Below are 23,089 nucleotides of genomic sequence, written 5' to 3'. Positions count from 1 at the left end.
TGCTGAACTGAAGTCTGTGAACAGTGTTCGTAAGCATCTTTATTGTCCAGATAGAGAGTCATGGCAATGGTGTTGTCCATAAAGCTTTTTGGACGATAGGCAAACTACAGGGGATGGTGTTAGCTGAGTCTTGATGTGCAATATTTTGGATCCGGAGTGGCAGCTGTGTGCTACCGCTGTGCCACAATCTTGGATCATCTTGGATCAAGTGTGTGTGTGTGTTTCAGTGACAGCAGAGCTGAGCTAAGCTGGACTAAATGGAGCCTCTGGATTTCCTGTTTTATTGTTTCTGTTTTTTTTTCTCATTTCCTGTAAAGGGACATAAAATATTTGTTGTGTTTACTTTGTTGTGCTATTTTATCACTTAAAAAAATCAATTAAATATTGCCATTTGGTTAGAACCCAAACTTATGCATTCATACAGCTATATGTAAAATATCATGTCTAAACCACAAGAACATGTGTAAGCAAAAAAGTGTAAACTCATTCAACTTCCTGAACTGCTGAGGAAGAAATCAGGAAGGTTGAAACACTGCAACATAAGTATTACACTTTCTGCACCGAGCTTAAAAAAAAACACAAACAGAAGTAAGAAATGCTTGAAATTTTTTAAAGTTTTCTTTGTGAAATGATTTGAATTTCACTGAATTAGGAAGTGCACTGCTCAATGTGGTGAACAGATTCTTGGCTGATGCAATAAATACTTTTGTACTTTGCAAGAATTTTTGTGAGTCATCACAACTTGGGGTGTGAAAAGAGTGTGTGTGTGTGTGTGTGTGTGTGTGTGTGTGAGAGAGAGAGAGAGAGAGAGAGAGAGAGAGAGAGAGAGAGTACAGTACATGCTCCAGGCTCCTTATGTAGGCATTATAGTTTAATGGATGTAACATCCATTCCCACAAAGTCAATGCACCCCACCTCTAGGCCATAGTAGTGTACAGGTCTGACACTAGCACCTCACAAGCATCATCACTTTTGCATCTCATAATTCATTTGTTTTACTAAGCAATTGCAATTAAAAATAATCATCATATACTATACCATACAACTATATTTCTATAATTTATTATAGAATTTCTGCATTTCTTATATATTATCTGCTCAATAATCAAAGTAGCAGTCTAAATAGGGATGTAACTGAATACAAATAGATTTTTTCTAATAAACAAATAAAGAGTTTTTATCAGCATGTTCCCCTGAACTTCCTGGCTTGCTTCTTCCTTCACTTCCTGCATTCTTATGAATATAACGTGGATTATTGGCCTGTTTCTGCCTCTACCTGCTCTATACTGCCCTGTTTGCTGGATTATTGTATGGTTTCTGACTTTGTCTAGGACTTTTCTGTATTGGATTATTGAATTATTTCTGTCACTTAGTTGCTGGTGTGAGTTTCTTCTCCACCCAGACTACTTACTGTGTTTGCCAGTGCTATCTGTGCCTGAGCTTTATTAAAGACTCTTACTTTGTTACCACTGCATCCTGCATTTGGGCTTTTCTTCTGGAGCGTGCTGACAGAGCGATAAAGTTTTTAAACTTTATTTAAAATACATTGTGCAAACTAATGTCACATTGGCTAAACTCTATAGATAAGAATAAGAATTATTATTATTATTTTTTTTTTGCACAAGGCATTATGATTCACAGGGGATCCCAGAAGATGTAACCAAACAGTGCCTGCAGGTAATTTTTGGGTGTGATAGAACTGTCAGATGTGACAACGAAAGACTATCATGATTAGGTGTGTAACGATACACCAATGCTACTTTTTGGTTCGGGTCACGGATTTGGAGCCACGGTTTGGTTCTGTTTGCCGTGGAAGCAGGTTCATGTCATGGCACCAGCAATACTAAAAAACCCATCAAAAAAGCAGTCAATTAAAATGAAATAAATACTTCCAATATAGACTAGTCCGATATAAACAATGGTTAAATAAACTCACTTTAACATGCATTTGGAATGTTCAATAAAGTTTTAGGTTCTTCTTCAAATACACCATCATTACCAAAACACACACCAAATTAACGGTGTGTGTAAAACATCAGATGTTTGGTGAAAACCTGGCTGCTTCAACTGCATTTACAATATTATTATACACACACACACACACACACACACTAGCAGATTCTATGTGTCTGGTAAACAGAAAACCCACAAGATGTGACAATCAGTAAACTGTGTATAGTGTTTTTGTCACGGAATTTCCTGATCACTTACTCAAAACGTCTTCCAAATTGTTCAAGGGATTTAGTGCCTGAGATAAGATTCTGTTCATCACCTTGAAAGGTACGCTGCTTAATTCAGTTTAATTCTATATGTTTTCATAAAGAGAAAAGCAGAATCCTTTTAATCATTACTCACTTGCTTTTTTTTTTTTAGCTCAGAGCAAAAACAGTAAGAATGGTATTGCAGTGTTTCATTCTTCTGGTTTTCTTCCTCAGTAGTAGCCATGGTGAGTGATTTTTTAAAGAGAATGTTAACAAAGAATGTTTGTTGATTACAATAATATTATACTGTATGTTACAACTTACTGTATGAACTGCTAAAGCCTAAATTAATGCATGTCTTCAACAAGTTCAGTTTGATGGACTTGTTGCTTAGGTGATTACTTGGTACTGTACATGTTTGACATTAAATGTTCTGTGAGATTTGATTTGTTAATATTGGTTAAAAATATAAAATATTCAGTTGAAACCAGAAGTTTACATACACTGTATAAAAAGACAAATGGCAATTTTTGTCTTATGATTCTACATTAAATCATTACATGTTTAGGTCAGTTATGATTACAAAAAATATTTCTATTTGCTAAATGTCATCTGTTCATTTGGAAATGCAAACAGGGACAAAGACCTTAATTTTTGGAAACATGTCCTGTGGTCTGATGAAACTGAAATTGAACTGTTTGGCCATAATGAGCATTGTTACATTTGGAGGAAAAAGGGGGAAGCTTGCAAGCCTGCGAAGCCAAACTACGAAGTACGAGGTGGCAGCGTCATGTTGTGGGGTGCTTTGCTTCAGGAGGGACTGATGAACTTCACAAAATAGATGGAATCATGAGGAAAGAAAATTATGTCGAAATATTCAAGGAACGTATTGTCATGTGCATAGAACGAAGAGGCAGAGGATCCAAATGCAGGTGAAGATTTTATTTAAACAAAACACAAAGTAATTCTGGGCAAGGCAATGACAAAGCAAGATGAGAAACACGATCACACGCAACAGCCATAAAGGGACAACAACTGACCAAGAACATGGCTAACAAACAGGGTTAAATACACACAGGGAACCAATAACAAATGAGAACAGGGGCACATTACTACAACCAATAGGACCATGACACATACACCAGGCAGGAGGACATGCGGCAAGGGAAGCAAGACCCAAATAATACAAGACAGGGTACAAAAAAAAAGACATAAAGACATACAGAACACAAGACAAAACACAAAACCTATGTAACATAATCCCCCCTCTTTGGGTGGCTCCTGACGCTTTTAAAGAATACTCCACCAAAAAACAACAAACAGTCCGGGAGGGTGGTGGAACAGTGGCGGCAGTCTTGGGGGTGGGACGGAGGGCCAGTCCCATGAAGCAGGACTGGAGCTGGATCCTTGTGTAAAGGTGGGCCTACGCCATGCAGTAGTGTAAGTCCTAGATGACGGGGCAATGGCAGACCTGGACCATGGGACAACGACTCATCTGGGATGTTGAACAGTGGCAGACCCGTGAAACTCGGGGACAACCTCCATGGTCGCATCATGACAGGCGTGAAACTCAGGGACAAACTCCGTGGTCGCATCATGTCAGGCGATAGGCATGGGGACGACCTCCATGGTCGCATCATGGCAGGCGATAGGCATGGGGACGACCTCCGTGGTCGCATCATGGCAGGCATGAAACTCGGGGACAACCTTTGTGGTTGCCTCATGGCAGGCATGAAACTCGGGGACGGCCCCTTGTGTGGAAGTGGCCTTTGAATCAGATTCTTGAGCTGATGAACAATATGTGGCCCAAACATACTGAAGGGCAATAGCAGCAGCAAGAAGAGTAGCAGTCAGTAAGTCCACCTAAAAAAACCCTTGGCTCAAGATAACTACAGGGATACCGGCAGCACTTACTGACATAAGGGGGGTATCCTCTAGACTGGACACCAGTCTTTTGAGCCTATGGGAAACCCTTACTGTACATCTTCAAATGCAACACTCATCACTGTAGCCACTTACAGTATATGACATCCATGGTGGCTGAAGACTTTGGGAGAACACCCTTACAGGCTGGAGACTCTGAAACAATGTCCAAGACTGCTGAAGGCTCTGCTGAGGCAGCCATCACAAGACATTAAATTCTACCTTGAAACAGTGTTCACAGAATTCCTCCGCAAAATCCTCAATGGGCCGATTCCCCTGACGAAGACATAAAATCCTCACCACTGAATCCATAGTTAGGTTGGTTGTTCTGTCAAGGTGAAGATTTTATTTAAACAAAACATAAAGTAATCCTGGGCAAGGCAATGACCAAACGAGACGAGAAACACTATCACACGCAAAAGCCATAAAGCCACAAGGCAGGAGGACATGGGGGCAAGGGAAGCAAGACCAAGACAAAAACCTATGTAACACAAAAACCTATGTAAGACAAAAACCTATGTAACACCTCTGAAGGCATCAGCCAGGAAGTTAAAGCTCTGGTGCAAATAGGTCTTCCAAATGGACAATGACCTTAAGCATACCAACAAATTAGTTACAAAGTGGCTTAAGGACAACAACGTCAATGCTTTGGAGTGGCGATTACAAAGCCCTGCTCTCAGTCCTATAGAAAATTTGTGAGCAGAGCTGAGCTTTTGCTTATATCCATAGGGCAAAACATATGGGCCTGAAACACCCCCCCGCGGCCAAGACGTGAGGCGACGTCCTCCACAGGAAACCAGGAAGTAAAGCGACGTCCCCCACCGGAACCGGACACTAAAAAAAACAAAAAAAAGCAAAAACAGGCTGGTGACATCCTCCGCAGGCAAGAAGTGAGGTGAGGAAAACAGTAAAATCCTTTTCTCTCTCTTCTGTTTCCATACTTCTGTAAATCTGCTTTGAGACAATGGGAAATTGTTAAAAGCGCTATACAAATAAATCGAATTTAACTAAATTGAAAACTTATGTTTGATACTCAGTAAAAGTTCAAAGTAACATAAAAAAATACTTAAATATAGAAACAAAATACATTTTCTCAAATACTTTTCACCACTGCCAAATACTAAGGGAATGTAAACTTCTGACTTTGAAGGAAGGAATAAAAATTTAAATGGAAAATTCTCTCTCAGGAACATTTTAGTCTGATTTAATGTCTGAAAACTTCTGGCTTCAACTGTAGATAGTTATAGAAAGATAAAGATAAATATTACACTTATGAGTATGAAGTGTAACAGATTTTCCCCCTTCATTTAAAATCTGTTACACTTCATACTCATAAGTGTAATATTAATAATAAAATACATTTAGTACAAAAGTAATTGTTTAATGACTGAATGCTCCTCTTAATAAGATCTTTTCCATCTTTCCTAAGGACATATTGAATTTATTTACACAACAAAGAATGAAGTAAAATTGTTCTGCAACACCAACAAATGGCAATTAAGCACAAAAACTAACAATATAATTGATGTGAATTGCACAGTGAAGTGTGTTCCTGGTGAACCACTAAAACTTAACAATATTCAGAAATTCTGCACAAATGAAGATTCAGACAAAGTTGAGGAAAAATGTCCACTAATAGCAACCAGTGGATTTTTTCGATGTGTCACTGCTCTGGATTCTGGTTACTTGTTTCCATTCGCACCGTCTCCCAACACTGTCACCTCATACATAGTCGCCACTGCAAATGAATCCAGTGAGTAAGTTTTCATTTTCTCAATAAAATTATGTTTTCCAGAATAATCAGAAAAACTGTTTTTTCTTCAGTAACAAACAAGTCTGTGGAAAGATCTTCAGTCGTGCTCACTGAAGGTGAAGATGTACTTTTAAACTGCAGTTTCATCATTACAGAAGGATATGACAACATATATTTTGCTGTTTACTGGATCAAGACCATTGAAAAGAAGAGTATCTGTGTGCATTCTTATGATTATAAAAGGCGTACTGGTATAAATTACAATCCCTACTGCATTGTACAAGAAGATCTGCTTCACAGGGTCTCAGTCCAAAAACTCATAAGCATAGTCACCCATAACATCAGGATCAGTAACATAACAGAGTCAGATGCTGGACAATATCTTTGTGATCTCAAACCATGGAACTGCGAATGTAAGCTATTACACTGATAATTATATTTGGTTTATAGTAAACTATTCTAAACTCTAATAGGTTTTTTAACTATAAACTTCATTACACTCTTTGCTGTGCTAATTCCTGTGATATTTATTTTTTCTTTCCCCTTGTAGAATCAAAGATAGAGAAGAAACTTCTGAAATGATCTTTTAAGCATGACCACAACACAGCACTTTGGAAGAGTGAATGGTTAAAATGTGTTAATATCTGCTCTCTATTATGATTTCTTTTGCTTACTTTAACTGTCCTATTATATGTGTTGTAAAAAATGTATAAAAGCAATAACATTTTGAATAAAATGTTAAATCTCTCATGGTTAAGTTAAATGGTTCTAATACATTTTTTTTCTAAGCAGACTGTACAACGCACTACATATACTATATATAACACATGGCCATTGTGGTCCACAGAGGATGGCATTTCTTCGTTGAGTATACTGCTATATTGCTATTCAAATTCATGCTATACATATAACCTCATCACTGAAGGATCTCCAGCTTTAAAAGTAATCAGCTGCCACAAAAGCACCATTTATTCCAAATCCAGCTTAAAAGCATCAGAAGCAACACAAACAATAGCAGAAATTTTAAGCAACCCCAATAGGAACACTTTGTTTTTTGACTTCCCCAATTTTTCAGTATGATAACACACATAGCGGTGCAGCTTTTGATGATGATTTATCTATGTAGAGTTACAAATGGTTACTAATGCTTGTATACAACACTTAGACAACCCATACAATATATGTATGCACTCAGTGAACACATTATTTCACTATTTTCAATGTTTGTATTTCCTAGAATATAAAACTAAAGCCAAAATATATCATTTATATATAAGATTCAGACAAATTTGGTAAATATATATATATATATATAAGCAATGTTTAAATTCAAAGCTAAAATGAATCCATCTCCTAGCTATTATTTTAAAATGTCCTCATATGGAAATAAAATATAAGCCTAATTGACTACACAGGAAATGTATGATAACATAACATGTGGTGTGACTAGGTGTATATAAATGGATGACCTCAACTTCATATAATTACTATATTAGGAAGACATTGTTCTGCATCAGTGGGGGCACGGTGGCTTAGTGGTTAGCACGTTTGCCTCACACCTCCAGGGTTGGGGGTTCAATTCCCGCCTTGTCTGTGTGGAGTTTGAACTTGGTGTGTGTTCAGACACCGATCTTAATGTACTCCAAGTTTTCATGGTTGTTTATTACTTAAAATGCGCATCCAGCAAGTGACATCATTTCTCTAATGTTTCCTTGATGGATAACAATTCTCTATTTCTACCATCATAATCACAAGTTAGTTTCCATAAAAAGAAAGCAGAGTCCCATGTTTCCGATGCAGCACAACCCCAATCCTATAGGTGGATGCACCTCCACCACAAAGGTGAAGCTCAGAACAGGATGGTGGAGAACGGCTGTGGTTTTTAAACAGCTTTTTAGGGGCTCAAAGGCTACTTGAGCTGCATCAGACCAGCACAGTTTATGGTTTTCAACAATATACCTATACAAGGCTACCACAGGTTATTGTGTGAGTCAATACATTTTAACCAGGGCCGAGCATGTGATCTTGCCACCCTAGGCCCCTTCATTGACCTACTGCTCTGTAGCCTAATAAGAGTAGCATGCAGCGGCCATGGTGCTATTTACGTTTTTAAGCCTGACTATTGCTAGTACATGGACACCAGAGACAGCAGTGTTCATGTATACAACCGCGTATTAATACAATACAGAAATCATGCAACAACCAACCTGCACGATGATGCGTTGGAAAGGCTTTGTGACCTCGATACCTGCCTGATACCGGTTACCAGGAGAGGGGATGCAGAAAGCAGTGCTTGAGGAAGTGGAAGCATGGTAAGCGGGCAGGAGTCCATGCTAGGCTAAAAACAAACCCTAGCCTACTTTCCAATGTTTGCTCCCTGGACAATAAACTGGACTACATCCGACTCGAGCGCACTACACGGCAAAAGTTTAGAAAGTGTTGCGTCTTTGTTTTTACGGAGATGTGCCTCAGCAACAGAGTTTCAGACGCTGCCATTCAGCTAGGCGGGCTCATCTTGTTTCATGCCGACAGAATTGGAGCTCTGTGCGGTAAGGTTCACGGTGGTGGTGTGTGTTAATATCAACACGGAATGGTGCAAGAACTTTACAACAACTCTGTTGTTCCTACGTGCCTGAAGACAACCACCATTGTCCCCGTCCCAAATAAGTCTACAGTGTCCTGCCTCAATGATTATCGTCCCGTTACACCCATTGTTATGAAGTGCTTCGAAACGCTCGTCATGAGGCACATAAAAATCCAGTTACCCTCCTCACTGGACCCCCTACAGTTTGTGTATCATCCAAACCACTTCACGGACGATGCCATTGCCACAGCCTTTTATTTAGCTCTCACCCACCTGCTGCTGTTCATAGACATTAGTTCAGCATTCAACACAATCCCTCAGCACCTGATTGGGAAGCTGAGCCTGCTGGGACTGAACACCTCCCTCTGCAACTGGATCCTGGACTTCCTAACTGGGAGACCTCAGTCAGTCCGGATCAGGAATAGCACCTCCAGCACCACCACACTGAGCACTGGAGCCCCTCAGGGCTGCATGCTCAGCCCACTGCTGTTTTGAATCTTAGAGTCAAATCCGTAGTCTTTAATTGCTGGTTTGACATGGTCACCAACAGATGATTAATGGGCACTGCGATTAATTTTTTTGCTCTTATGACGTTCTGGCAGTGTCAGAAGACACTTACCTGCAATGTGACATCTCCTATGATGAGCATAAAACCAAGAATCAATAAAACATGCCAAATTTAAACATGCGAATAGTCAGTGGGAATTCCAAATTGGTCAGGCCCGGGTTAACAACGACAGCCACCACCTACGTGATGCCGACGGAAAATGGACTACTATTGGTTGAGGAAGGAGAGGAGGGAGAAGGCACATAAACAGAGAGAGTAAAGGAAAGCCAGAAGTATAGGTCTGAGAATAGGGACTCTTAACAGTGGTACAATGACAGGGAAAGATAGAGAGGTGGCAGACATAATTTGAGAGAAGGAAGTTATGCACTCCTGTTTGTGCAGGAGACCAAGTGGAAGGGGAGCAAAGTATTTAGTATTGAGGGGGATACAAATTGTTTTATTATGGTGCGGATAGGAAGCTAGATAGGGTAGAAGTGATCCGGAAGGATGAGATTGTGAGAAATTTTCTAGAGGTGAAAAGAGTGTCAGACAGAGTAATCAGTTTGAAGTTAGAAACTGAAGGTGTAATGTTGAACGTCATCAGTGGTTATGCTCCACAAGTAGGCTGTGAGTTAGAAGAGAAGGAGAGATTCTGAAGTGAGTTAGATGAGGACATAGAGAGGTATTCCCAGATGGGAGATAGTGATTGGAGCAGACTTCAGATGTTGGTGATGGGCAGGTTTGGAGTTAATCAAAGGAACCTAGAACAAGTTACATATAAGATTGGAGATAGAAGTACGCATGCAGACTACATTCTATATAGGCGAGGCAATCTGAGAGAGATTGGTGACTGCATAGTGGTGGTAGGAGAGAGTGTAGCCAGACAGCATTGGACTGTGATGTGCAAGATGTCTCTGGTGGTCAGGAGGAAGAGGAGAGAAATAGTAGAAAAGAAGACCAAGTGGTGAAAGTTGAAAAAGGAAAAATGTTGTGAGGAATTCAAACAGAATGGTGGTGGAACAAGGAGAAATAGCAGGATTAGAAGGAATCATAGCGCAGAGTGAAGAGGGATGTGGCAAAGGCAAAACAGAAATCATACGATGAGTTGTATGCCAGGTTAGACATGAGGGAAGGTGAGAAGGACTTGTACAGATTAGGGAGACAGAGAGATAGAGATGGGAAGAATGTGCAACAGATAAGGGTGACTAGATTGATGCCGACACTCACAGCTGGCAAGAGGTGTAAGAACAGAGGAGAAAGGGAAAGTCTGGAAAGCCAGCTCAGCCTGTAGAGACAGGTTTAACCCTTCTCGAAAAACTGCATTGCCACCTCATTCCACCCATTCTGCACTGCTAAGGTCCAAAATTTCACAATGAAATCAGTGGCAGAGTTGGTGCCCTGTCACAGCTGCAGTAATTGAAGAGACACATCCATCCAAAAGTAGCCCGTTGACCTACATATCTGGTCCCACACACCAGAGGCCCAGTCCAATGCTCTCTTGGTGAGAAGGGACAGAATAAAGGCACATTTCGCAGACTCCTCCTGGTATACCTCAGGTTGGTGAGCAAATTTCACATTGGTGAAGGAATCCACGACAGCCTTCTGCAACCCCGTCAAACTTTTCAGGAATCGCCACAAATTTTCAGAAATTCACATGTGGCAGGTGGGAGATTCATTGTTTGCACCAGATGAGAACTGGTGACCTGTAGCCCCATCAGTGCGCTACGAGGGCTTGAAGCTGTAAGATCTGCACTGGGTTCATATCCGGTGAATTACTCTGTGAGGAACTCTCAGAAACAGAGCAAGATAAGAGCATCTTTTTAACTAACTCAATATGCAAATATATAAATAGGTTTGAACACATATTCCTATACTGTATATACTTTTACTATACTTGAGTCATTTCTTTTTTACTTTAGCTATTTTTTTTGTTGTTTAATTATATTGCAGTAGTTTGTTTGAGTGTCATCTACTGTAAGCATTTCATTGTACAAACTGTCACTGATATCTGTATATATGACAAATAAACTTGAGAATCTCAGAATATGTAACAGGAAATGCATTCATTATCAATCATAATTAAGGTTGTTTTCATGTGGGATTTTATTTGTCTTTCCATCTGCAGTAGAAAACATGGAGAAGACACTCCTGCAAAGTTATAAATATAATTTAAAAAAAATTAATACGTCTTATAATGGATTATCAAAACGGTAAAATAATAATACATATAACAAATGACATCAAAGTCATACTAAGGCATTACATTTTGGCTTGTGAAGAAATCCTGTGATATCTTAATAAGAAATAAGATTTAAGATTTTTTTTAAATAAGACAAAATCTATTTCTTCTCCATAAGCACAGAATCGGTGCATTAATAACAAAAGAACAAGCAACAAAAAACAGAACAAAAACAATAAACTTTAATATAATAATAATATAATAATAATTTAATAATTAAAATATAATTCACAGTAGAATGTGTTCCAATTTAACATCTGAAGGTTAATTCTAAAATCCTAGAATCCTGAAAAGGAAATTGGGAAACACGAGGTGTGTTTTCAGTGCAAGAACATTGCGCTCCACCAGATGGCGCTCGTGCTTAAGTAAAGGTATTCACAATTACTCCCTGGAGAATGACAATTCCTTATATTATACCGTATTGGAATAATATTGTAGAGAATTTACCGTGTGAGAACGTGTGGTCGAGTAAAAGAAATAACATTTAAATTAATTCACAAATGTTACCCAAGCAAAACCTTTCTTAAGAAATGTGTCAGATATAGAAGTGAATTGTTCTTTCTGTCACTCTGCTGAGGAAGATTTCATTCACTTGTTTTGGCAATGTACCGACACAGAGGAATTTTGGTCTGATATGTTGATGTTTATCCAGTCATATTTTATAAATGACTTTTCATTCTGTTTTAAAGATGTTCGACTGTTCTAAAGAGAATATAGGGAAATAATTTGTGTTTCCTACTGGCTAAATTTCATATACATAAACAAAAATTTATCTTTTCTCTATTCAGAGATGATCTTGACAGGTATATTGAAACTATCCAATGCTCTATTAATCCCAAAGCTATGAAAACTGTTTCTCTTTATTTATCCTTTTTGTCCTCTTAAGGTTTACAGTACGTAACCTATATTGCATTGCAAAAATTAATCCCTGGAGTCCTCCATTATAAATTTATAATGTAATCGACCTCTGGATTTTCTAGCTCACACCAGTTTTATACTAAGTACACTATTACTGTAATTTGGGCTATACGGATAACCTGATCACAATGTCTGTATATTAAAGTCAAGCCTATTGGAGGCTTCAGCTGCCAAAAAAAATCCTATTTAATCCAACTTAGTCCAATAATAGAACAACACGTCATAGACAGCACAATAAACAATAGCAGAAATATTTAGGTTATATAGATGGCAACACTTGGTTTAAGTTTTCACTTCTTTTTAGTATTATAACAGGTGAAGGTTATTTGTTTTATTTATTTATTTATTATTAATCATCATTTGCTGATGATTTATGATCATCTGTGTATAGTCACAAATTTAAATACTAGATGGCTCAGTGCAGGACTTGACAATCTTTTACAAAATACAGCATATTGTTGGTAAAGATTGCCTCTAGACAAATCTGAGGTGATGGCCACACTTAGTTACTGTTAACCTGTAGGTCAAGGTGTCTGAAATAGGAGCTGAAGAAAACAATATATTTGATTTATAGATCAGAAAAGGATTCAGGTAGAAGCTAATGGAAGCATAGTAGGTAAACAAGGCAAAGTACTGTACAAGTGAATAATAAAAAAATAAAAAATAGGTGCTAATGTGAGTGAGGCAGGATCTGTCAACTTGGTGAAAAACAGTGTTGTGATACTTGTCTGGGATTTTGACCTGCATGTAGACAGGGGTAGATCAGTGGTTAAGCTGTCAGGCCCAATGGGAGATGCATTCAAACACCCTTGAGCAATGCTCTTAGTACTCAGATACTGTATATATATATAAAAATTCGGACAATCAGCACTGGCGCTTCACAGTGTCCTCTCCCCACTTCTATTCTCCCTCTATACTAATGACTGCACTTCAAGTGACCCAACAGTTAAACTCCTGAAATTTGCAGATGATACTACGCTCATTGGTCTCATCCAAGATGGCGATGAGTCTGCATACCAGCAGGAGGTGAAGCGGCTGATGCTATGGTGCAGTCAGAACAGCCTAGAGCTAAACACCTTCAATACTGTGGAGATGATAGTGGACTTTAAGAAAGACCCTTCAACACTACTCCCCCTCAACATGTCCAACAGCTCTGTGTCATCTGTGGAGGCCTTCAAGTTTCTGGGCACTACCATTTCCCAAGACCTGAAATGGGAGTGCAACATAAACTGCATCATCAAAAAGGCCCAGCAACTTTCTACGGCAATTAAGGAAGTATTTCCTGGCACAGGAGCTGTTGATGCTGTTCTACACTGCAGTCATTGAATCTGTCCTGTGCACATCCATCACAATCTGATTTGGTGCAGCAACAAAACAGGACAGAAACAGACTGTAACGCACAGTAAAAACAGCAGAAAAAATAATTGGCGCCCCCCTGCCCACTCTCCAGGACTTGTACGACACAAGAACCAAAAACCGGGCAGGAAAAATCACCACTAACCCTTCACACCCTGGACACAACCTCTTTCAGCTCCTCCATTCTGGCAGGCGCTACAGAACTTTGCTGACTAAAACTGCCAGACACAGGAGCAGTTTCTTTCCCCAGGCAATCACCCTGATCAACAACTCACCATAATTATATTCACTGCTTCATATCTGCATTATCAGGACTGTCAGTCATCAAATCATCTGTATTTTACACACATTACTGCTGCTATATATTGCACAAAAAGCATAATATTGCACAATATTGTTATTTGCACTCCCACACTTTATTTACATAACTAATCGTTCATATTCTATATTCATATTTAATACTCATTCTGTCTATATTGTATCTCATCGTCTTATAGAGTTTGTATAGTATAGTGTTATTTATGTCTGTACTTTTGAGAGTCACAAACAGCTGGAACAAAATTCCTTGTGTGTGTCAACACACTTGGCCAATAAACCTGATTCTGATTCTGATTCTGATATATACACACAAATGAAGTGAACGTTCAGAGATGTTGAACTTAGCAGGGAAATGCAATGGTCTGATACAGTTCTTCATACTCATCCATCGTTTGTTTTGTTCTATGTTTATGTTTTGTAAAGCTGCTTTGAGACAATGTCACGTTGCTCGCCACGTTGCTAGGTTACCGACATAAACAACACAACATAAACATACTCATAACGGTCACTAACATCGCAACGTCTCCGGTGTATTAAAAGAGATCAAATAATAAATGAATAAACCAGCGATTTATCCATAGAAATATCTAGTAAAATAATTACAAATGACAAACACAACTGATTCCTTTCCATGTTTACGACACTCTTTTTTTTTTACTACAAAGTGGCGCACTGGATTATGGGATATGTAGTACAGTGTTTTCTGCTTTCAAAAATCAGCTACAAAAAAGAAGCGCATAAGTCAGCATTCTGTCTAAATATTTAATTCGAATAAAAATTCTTAATTCTTGCATTCCAACCCAGACATAACAGGAAGTATGTTCTATTTCGGACACAATTTGAAGTCTATGTATTCCCTGCATTAAGGAACTGATTTCCATAACGTCCCGCCTCGAGAACTCCATCATCCAATCCACACGTAGCTCATTTGCTTAAACCACGCCTTCTCACCAGAGTGAAGCCGAGCACGCTCGCGCACTCCCATCTCTCGTTTTATTGTAAACATGGATGGGACGTTAGCGGCTGAATCCGAGCGCTTACAAACATAAACTATTCATTCAGCAGCAACTGGAGAAAGGAGCAGTAAGATGAAGTGTCTCAATGGTGTCGCATCGAGTCTTATCTGAAAGGAAAGAAGAATAAAAAGACGAAGATGACCACGAATTGCAAAATATTGACCTAAAACACCGGACTCTCTGCAAGGCAAAAAGTTTTAGCTGTGTGAAGTTTGACAGCCACTTGTTTAGCATCAGAGCTAACTTAGCTTAGCATAGCTTAGCTTAGCATAGCCTAACTAGCTAACTAGTCAAGCTAGCAGTATGTTAAAGTAGATATTTAGCTGTATTTAGTTGAGTAAACAAGACCATTGGAGTCAATCGTGTTAATAAAACTGTATAACTCTTAATAGCTAAAGAGTTATAGCTATTATTGACATCAGCACTGTGGATTTACTTTTATTGTCATTTTTGTATCATTGTTATTTAAATGAATGAATTAATGAATGCATAACAATAGTCCTTTATCCTGGGAGGAGGGATTTGGTGTGATAAATAATTACATCATTATCCCAAAGTAGGAGCTTATCAGGGAAATGAAATGGTCTGATCCAGTTCTTCAAACTCATCCATCGTTTGTTTCACTAAAAATACATCAACATCAGCTCTGCTTTGGATATCAACAGTTTGTGTGTCAAGAAACATGTTTTCTCCAAAACCTCCCAAGCCGACATTTACGTCCTATCTTTCTCCACTTCAGGTAAGAAATGAGGGGAAAAACTTATCATTTAATTCCATGCTGTAACTTTAACAAGTCTTTATAGACGTTCTTAACAACTATTTACTGTTTATTTATAAATAAACAAACTGCATTTTAAGTTTATGTGGCACCTCAAGGATACACGTGTTGTACCTTTAACGTCACTGTCTCACATGGAAATGTCAATTATAGTACATAATAATATGAATTCAGGAACATAATTGGTCTTTTAAAGAGCACGGATGTACTTTTTAAAAGGTTAAAAGCTAATAAAAGAAATACAGCACATACTGAAATAGCCTTTCAGGTAAAAATGCAGTATTCTTGTGTAGCACTGCAGCAACAGGATAAAATACAGGTCGGTACCTATAATTGTAAGGGTGTGACTGCTTAATTATGTTTTAATCTCACATTTCCTAAGGATTGTTTTATGTTGTTTTAATGCACGACCACACAGACTGATGCGAAGAAATATCTTCCGGTGTCCACCAAGAAACTCGAGGCCAGGCTCTTACCAGGTCAGTTTTTTTAACGCATTATAATCTCTGAATCTTAATGTCCTATTTTGTCCTTTTAAGGGAAAAAGCTAGATATAAACCCTAGATCTGGAAGTCTAAGCATAATTCCACATGTATTACTTAATAGATTATTGAGATTTATCTGTCTAGCTCTTCTGACCCACATGCTGTACATGTGTTGTCACCCTCTATGTAAATTTAGTTTCTCTGCCTTTCATGCTTTTTTGCTACTGTGGCCAACTGCGTATAATGTGTGCTTAATTTGTTTAACAAAAGGCTTTCAACAAATGTGAGGCAGACTTGTTCGTTGCTCTTTGCAGAACCGCCCCACCCAAATGAATGTTTGGAGTACACGCGAACAGGGGAAAGAGACGTCAAACGTCCTTAATGATGAATTGATTTAAGATATTTGAAAACATACTTTCAGCATGCTTCCTGTGTAAGGAATGGCGTCTTATCCGGTCTGTTTCCTACACATGAGCTGTCTCTGAATTTTTTATGCTTGGTCATAGATATAGAGCATCTTATCTGCTCTATGGTGTCTTATTTGAGGTGGGTTTTGGCTTGTACTGTTTATAGAAGTCCTGAGCTGCACAGTTTTCCTGGAGATTTAGAGCTGTGTTTTGTCCGGTGCATGACTGCAAACAGGGAAGGTGGGAAGTCTTCTTTATGTCATTGGTATACTTTGGTGTTTAGATTGAGAGTGTTCGCAGCCCATTCTCTATAATCAGTAAACTGTAGCTTAGATACTGTCTAAGGAAGTGGGTTTGCTATTTCTGTGAGAGGCAGTGAGCTTATTACCACAAAATGCTTGCTCAGTTATTCAGCATTTTCACATGTTATAGTGCATTTTGTAATTTGTATAGTGCATAATTAAATACAAGCATAATATTTTATTGCTCCAAATTGATTTGACTGGGGTTTTTATGGATTTCTTCCTTCCTTCCATTGTGCATCTTTGTACCTGTTCAGTGATTTAAAGTACCTGGTTGGTATATGATTCAGGCTAAACTGCTTTTACTGGGTCTGACTGGTAGAAAAGCCACACTTCCTTCACCGGTGCTAATAGGTAGATGAGCCACACCACCTTCATTGGGGCCAACCAAGGCCACGCCTTCTTCCCTTTGACTGACTGGCAGGGAGGCCATGCCTCCTTCCCTTTGACTGACTGGCAGAGGCAATGCCTCCTTCACTGGGATTGACTGGCAGAGAGGCCACGCCTCCTTCCCTGGGACTAAGTGGCAAGGAGGCCACGCCTCCCTCCCTTCGACTGCCTGGCAGAGAGGCGACACCTCCTTCACCGGGACTGACTGGTAGAGAGGCCACGCCTCCTTCCCTTCGATTGTCTGGTAGAGAGGCCACGCCTCCTTCCCTTCGATTGTCTGGCAGAGAGGCCACGCCTCCTTCACTGGGACTGACTGGTAGAGAGGCCACGCCTCCTTCCCTTCGACTGTCTGGCAGAGAGGCCACGCCTCCTTCACTGGGACTGACTGGCAGAGAGGCCACGCCTCCTTCACTGGGACTGACTGTCAGAGAGGCCACGCCTCCTTCACTCGGACTGACAGACATTTTTGCCACCCAAACACAAGGATAAGACAGAAGAAATAAATGCACAAAGGCAAGTGATATTAAGCAGCTGTATTGTAAACATTGAGTCTGGTGAAGTGACGATTTGCACACTAATCTCTTAAAACAGGTGTCAGGTTATGATGTTAAATCTTTTATAAATTTGACCTTTAAGTAATATGACGTTTTAAAATTTCAACCATATTACAGTAGGTTTTGTCACCTCACCCTTTCTAGCAAGGTCTTGAAACAAGATCTGAATAAATTTTGTTTCTGTGATGCTGTGTAAATGAATAAACGACGAGGCTCCTGTTTTCCTGGAACTTTCAGCTTGGCACTTAAGCAGGCTGTTTACAGTGCAGTCTTACATGAAATATTAGACTGCGCTGAAAGCTCTGGGCTTTTTTAGGCGTTCACTCCTTATAATTAAACACAACTTGGATCTTCCCTGTTTCCAAAATAGACACAGGACACATATTTAGCTTGTGTGGCTAAACCATAAACAAATCCCATCTCACACACTTTTACCACACTTTCTGTGACTGCGATGGTGTCTTGCCTCTTATAGTGTTGCTGTTATATTAATATATCAGCCATGGCGTGCAAATTAATATATAAATATAGTGTTTAAAATGCTCATGGTGTTGATCTGTGCTGCAAGATGCTTTTATTGGTGTGAGAGCAGAAGGACAGATCAACGTTAAACTGCTATTGTCACTGCTCTCTACTCGTTCTTAATGATGTGTGAATTGATTTTAATAATTAAATTTTATTTTCCTCTCAGGTCGGCATTAGAATGTGATACACACGGTGTATCAGGTGTCCACATAGACAACAGCTGCTAGCTTACGATTACAGAACGTACAATGCCTATTTGTTGTCATATTTTCAGCCTTAATTTAGCTTCCTTATAGTGATTTGCTTTTCGTTAATCACACAATTTTGCCTTGGATGTCACACGCGAGTCATTCCATATGTCCAGAGATTGGACATCATTCTGTGTTAACCAGTGGGTATATAAGGTCTGTTAATCCTAGATAAACTATAATGACTTCATTTTGAAGTTAGAATAACTGCCTATGCTGTCTTAATGTGAAGAAATAGGGATGTAAATGTTGAAGGTTCAGTGATGTAACTGAGTAATGCTGACCTTAGTCACAGACCCATAGGCTCTTTACACAAAACATGACTGTCGCTAAAGCAGGCATGTTTTTAGAGACTGACAGAAAGTTGAACTGTGTGCCTTTCCATATGCCTTTCTCACTGAAGGGTCACCTTCTCACTTCCTCATGCCCTTCCTGTTTTAAGTGTTGTTTTAAGTAACCGAATATAGCTATAAATATAACAATCACTGTAGGTGTCACACCGTCAGCATCATGACAGCAAAGGCATTTCTACAAAACCTTTCCTTTCCCTCGTGGTCTGGTTCTAAGATGTGTAGGTGCATAAATTGTTAGTAAAATCATTTTCATTCATCAAATGTCTAATGTTGTTGTACGTTTATAACATCTATGCATCGGAACTACCTCAAAAGTGATGATAAATCGAGTAGGTTATGAATTTTCATCTTATGAAAGCCATGGATACATTACTAATGAAGGTATGGTGTAGGAGGCACCTGCCGGGAGCAAAGAGCAAAAAGCCGTCTATAGTCGTCCCTTTGAGGGAAACTTTAAGTTACATTCACACCAAGCCACCACTTGCTGTACAATGAAGTTACAAGTAGGCATTAATACTACTGGGGGTCGTGGTAACGTTATCATCATTCAGGTTTTGACAGCAAACCGGTTTTCTTGCCACTGAAATGAAACATCATTGAGGAAGAATTTTGTGTATAATATTCCCGTGTGTGTGTGTGTGTGTGTGTGTGTGTGTGTGTGTGTGTGTGTGTGTGTGTGTGTGTGTGTGTACAAACACCATATCATACGAGATGGATGAAGGAGCAGCTCTTCTGTTTACACTCCCATTGGTAGTCATTGCACCAATGCTCTATATTTGCACAAACTTTGTTGTGTATATATAAATGCCCCTTTTAGAGCTTGCATGTAGAACCTTACAGCAGCGGTTTTCTCTTTTATTTGAAAAAGTGATTGTGATAGTGATTAATATATAATAATGTCAATAGTATTTGTGTTGTTGTTAATTGTTCATTTAAAAAAAAAAAACTTTTGCAGATCACATGACAAATCACATGAACGTTAAGACATGTTAATAATATAAACTTTTATGGGATTGCCCTTATGATGCCCTTATCCAGGGCAGTTTACATTTATCTCATTTACCAAATGAGCACTGGAGGGCTTGCAGTGGCAGCGCCGGTATTTAAACTCAAGACCTTCCATTCAGTAGTCTTAACATCTGAACCACTGAGCAGCCACTAAAGCTCACAAAGCTTTCATCTTATGTCGCTCTTCTTATGTTTCTAGAGAATGCAAGACAGAAAATGTATGCGTGTGTGTGTTTATATGCATGGTTTGTCATGATGTTTCAGGTAACTTTCTACAGGCTTGCAGAGAGTAGTTTGAGTTTCTGTGATGTCAGGAACAGATCTGTGACCCTTTCGCGGCCGATGCTAAAGTTGGCTGAAGGTGACGTTCTATGTATATGTCGATTCAGACTCTTGTCTCAACCTTTAACATTTCCGCTTCACACTTCGCTTCAAGGGAAAGCTATTTTTGAAACGTCGAAGTAGTGTTGCACTTGAGCCGCACTTGTGATAGGAAACATGACCAAGAGGCTTCATCAGACACACTTCTGATATGTTAAGTAGAATGCAGTGTAATGCTGCCATCCCTTCTGCCACATCAGCAGACTGGGGCAAATAATTATTAGAGCAGGAGAACAGGCTGCTGATTAGGCAACATCCCCACCCCCTATACACACTCTCAGAAGTCTGAGAGCAAGCAAAATCTATAAACAATCCTACACGTGGTGCTTTCGAGCGAAAAGGAAAGTTTATTCAGTGGAACCAGTAAAGAGAAAGCAAGGTTTCTTTGAAGTTAAATTATGTAGAAATTATCATTGTGGAAAATATCAATGTGATAAATGCTTCCATCATAATGATTGGTTTATTATCATTCAAGTTTACCTTTGCATAATACTAATATTTTCTGTTGCTTAAATGTTAAATCTAAAAAATACGCAGGTACTGTAGATTAAATTACAGCAGGAAATGGAAAATCTAACTGATTTGAGTTACTGTTAAGTCTGGACCAGTCTTGAAATTTACGTTATATTTTAAGGAAGTTCAAGACTGGTCCAGGCTCAGCAGTAACCGAAATCAGTTAGATTTTCCACTTCCTGCTTGATTTATTTATTTATTTATTTATTTATTTATTTATTTATTATTTGCCACTGAGTTACCACTATAGCTCACAAAGCTTCTATCTTATGTCATTCTTCTTCTGTTTCTAAAGAATTCCCCCCCCTTATATTCTCTTTTGCTTAAATGTTCAATATAAAACAATTACATATGCAGGTAGAATAAATTAAAGCAGGAAGTGGAAAATCGAACTGATTTTAGTTACCGATCAGGCTGGACCGGTCTTGAGCGATGTGCTATATATTTTAAGGAAGTTAAAGACTCTGCCATTTTATTTGCTTGCATAGATAACCAATGAGCATCTAGGTTATAACAATGTAGAAAATAATAAAACTTTTCAGTTTTGTAGCTCTAAAAACGTAAAATTACCGAAAAAAATGTAAGAAATCTGCTTTCCAAAATAAATCGAGGTCAAGACTAACTACATTTTTACTTATAAGCATTTCATATTTGACATGTTTTGTTAAAGAAAAGAAAGTGGGACCATTTATTGAATTATTGTCATTTAAAGGAAGAAAACCGATATATTCCATTACAAAAATAAAATTCCAGTTCCATACAAACATCCCAGTTTTATTTGGATAGCACTCGAGGCAACGGTGGTCAAAAACTCCCTGAGACGATATGAGGAAAAAACTTTGAGAGGAAACCAGAGTCGAAAGGAAAACCCATCCTCGTCTGCGTGACACCAGATTTTAGTGGGATTTTATAAATCGTTTCCTTTCTATAACTGTGTACTGTATGCTCAAAAAGTTCAATTGTGTAACCAGGAAACCGAGGTTTAATACCAAGATTTTTTTTTTTGTTGAGGTTTCAACAACTAATAACTGTTCACTGATGGAGACTTGAGACCAAAAGAGTTTGTCGTAGTTGCAGTCTCAATAGCAACAGCCTGATTATGTTCACCATTTAAAACTACCTACAGTACACTGATCGCATGGTGTAATAATAGTGAAGCACGTAACGTAACACACGTACATGTATAAGGCAAGATGTGCGATTCTTGCATATAAAATAAAGATGTAATACACAGTAGAGCCACTGTAGTAAAAAAGACGAATAATTTATGTAGACAGGTTAATAACCAAGATGAAAGCGTAAACAGACTGTAAAGTGTTCTTGGAGATAACTCAAGGCATGAAAATATATTGTTTATATGAATTTGGAGCATTTATATCAGCATTTTATCATGAAACGATGAATTGTACGGGCAACTGACATGGTGTGAAAAAGGAAATACAAGTTTTTTTTTTTTGTTGGACTATGAAGAGCCAAAATATAAAGTATAAAGAAAAACTAGCACTGACACTGGACTACACAAGCAGTAATAAATACAGGACATAAAAGCAATACATGTCCAGTGTTGAATTATGTCCTGGACTGCAGTACCCTTCTCTAAAGAGTCCCAGCTGGCATTATGTCTGGGCTCTACGGGCCTCTGCTGTTAGCAAACACTCTTCTTCTCCTTAAAACTGAAGTACTTACAGCTGTGGGAACCACACCCTCGCACTATTTCTGTTTACGGCCCCCCCTTACATTCCCCAAGTCAAAAAAGTCAGAAATACAAGCTCTTCTTCCTTTTTTTGGATTCGATGTGGACTTCATGGAAAGGAAATGAACATATTCGAAGAAACTGCCAGAGAGACGTAGCATCAGTTTGCTGGATTTCCAAGTTGTAGATATTTTTTACAAAGTAGTTCAACAAACAGATGCACGTGTTTGGACACAACTGGAAACATTTTGGGGTCAACTTGTAATGTTTTTGTGTTTTTAGGTGACAGCATGCTTGGTCACAGGTCATGGCCTATTAATCAATACTAAAATTGTATGCAAAACAATATTGTACTTTAGCTAAGAGAATCTGTCTGTTCTCTACGCCGTCATCTTCATGCCTGCCAGAGCCTAAAAGTCCTACGATAACCAGGCTACACCTGTCTTTGAGCTCTGCTTCTTTTCAAGCTTGTGAAAACACACTCTCACACACACACACACACACACGTATAAACACAATAAAATGAAGTTGGACCTCATTTCTCAGGGGAAAGTCTGCACATGTTTGTCCCAGAAGCCAGCGCTGAAATCCTAATGC

The 23,089-nt window shown here is 38.8% G+C and overlaps 1 protein-coding gene and 1 long non-coding RNA gene across 3 annotated transcripts in view; both read left to right on the top strand.

Annotated features, from left to right (window-relative positions):
* Positions 1 to 2,200: 2,200 nt before the first annotated feature.
* On the top strand, positions 2,201 to 5,610 carry LOC132838806 (uncharacterized). Its single transcript, XR_009647666.1, has 3 exons — positions 2,201 to 2,280; positions 2,374 to 2,446; positions 5,554 to 5,610. It is a non-coding gene; the product is annotated as an uncharacterized LOC132838806 (long non-coding RNA).
* A 9,181-nt stretch (positions 5,611 to 14,791) lies between these two features.
* The window catches only part of mtmr10 (myotubularin related protein 10), a 30,470-nt gene continuing 22,172 nt past the window's right edge, over positions 14,792 to 23,089 (top strand). The window contains exons 1-2 of one of the 2 annotated variants that reach the window (XM_060859695.1): positions 14,792 to 15,594; positions 16,052 to 16,112. In XM_060859695.1, the coding sequence (XP_060715678.1) occupies positions 15,538 to 15,594; positions 16,052 to 16,112 (118 nt within the window). In that variant the 5' untranslated portion in view covers positions 14,792 to 15,537. The remainder of the gene's footprint in view (positions 15,595 to 16,051; positions 16,113 to 23,089) is intronic. The other variant, XM_060859693.1, reaches the window with a different exon arrangement.

The sequence above is a fragment of the Tachysurus vachellii genome, chromosome 23 (assembly GCF_030014155.1).
Source record: "Tachysurus vachellii isolate PV-2020 chromosome 23, HZAU_Pvac_v1, whole genome shotgun sequence".
In the NCBI taxonomy this organism is placed as follows: domain Eukaryota; kingdom Metazoa; phylum Chordata; class Actinopteri; order Siluriformes; family Bagridae; genus Tachysurus; species Tachysurus vachellii.
This window is presented reverse-complemented; position numbering and strand designations above follow the sequence as displayed.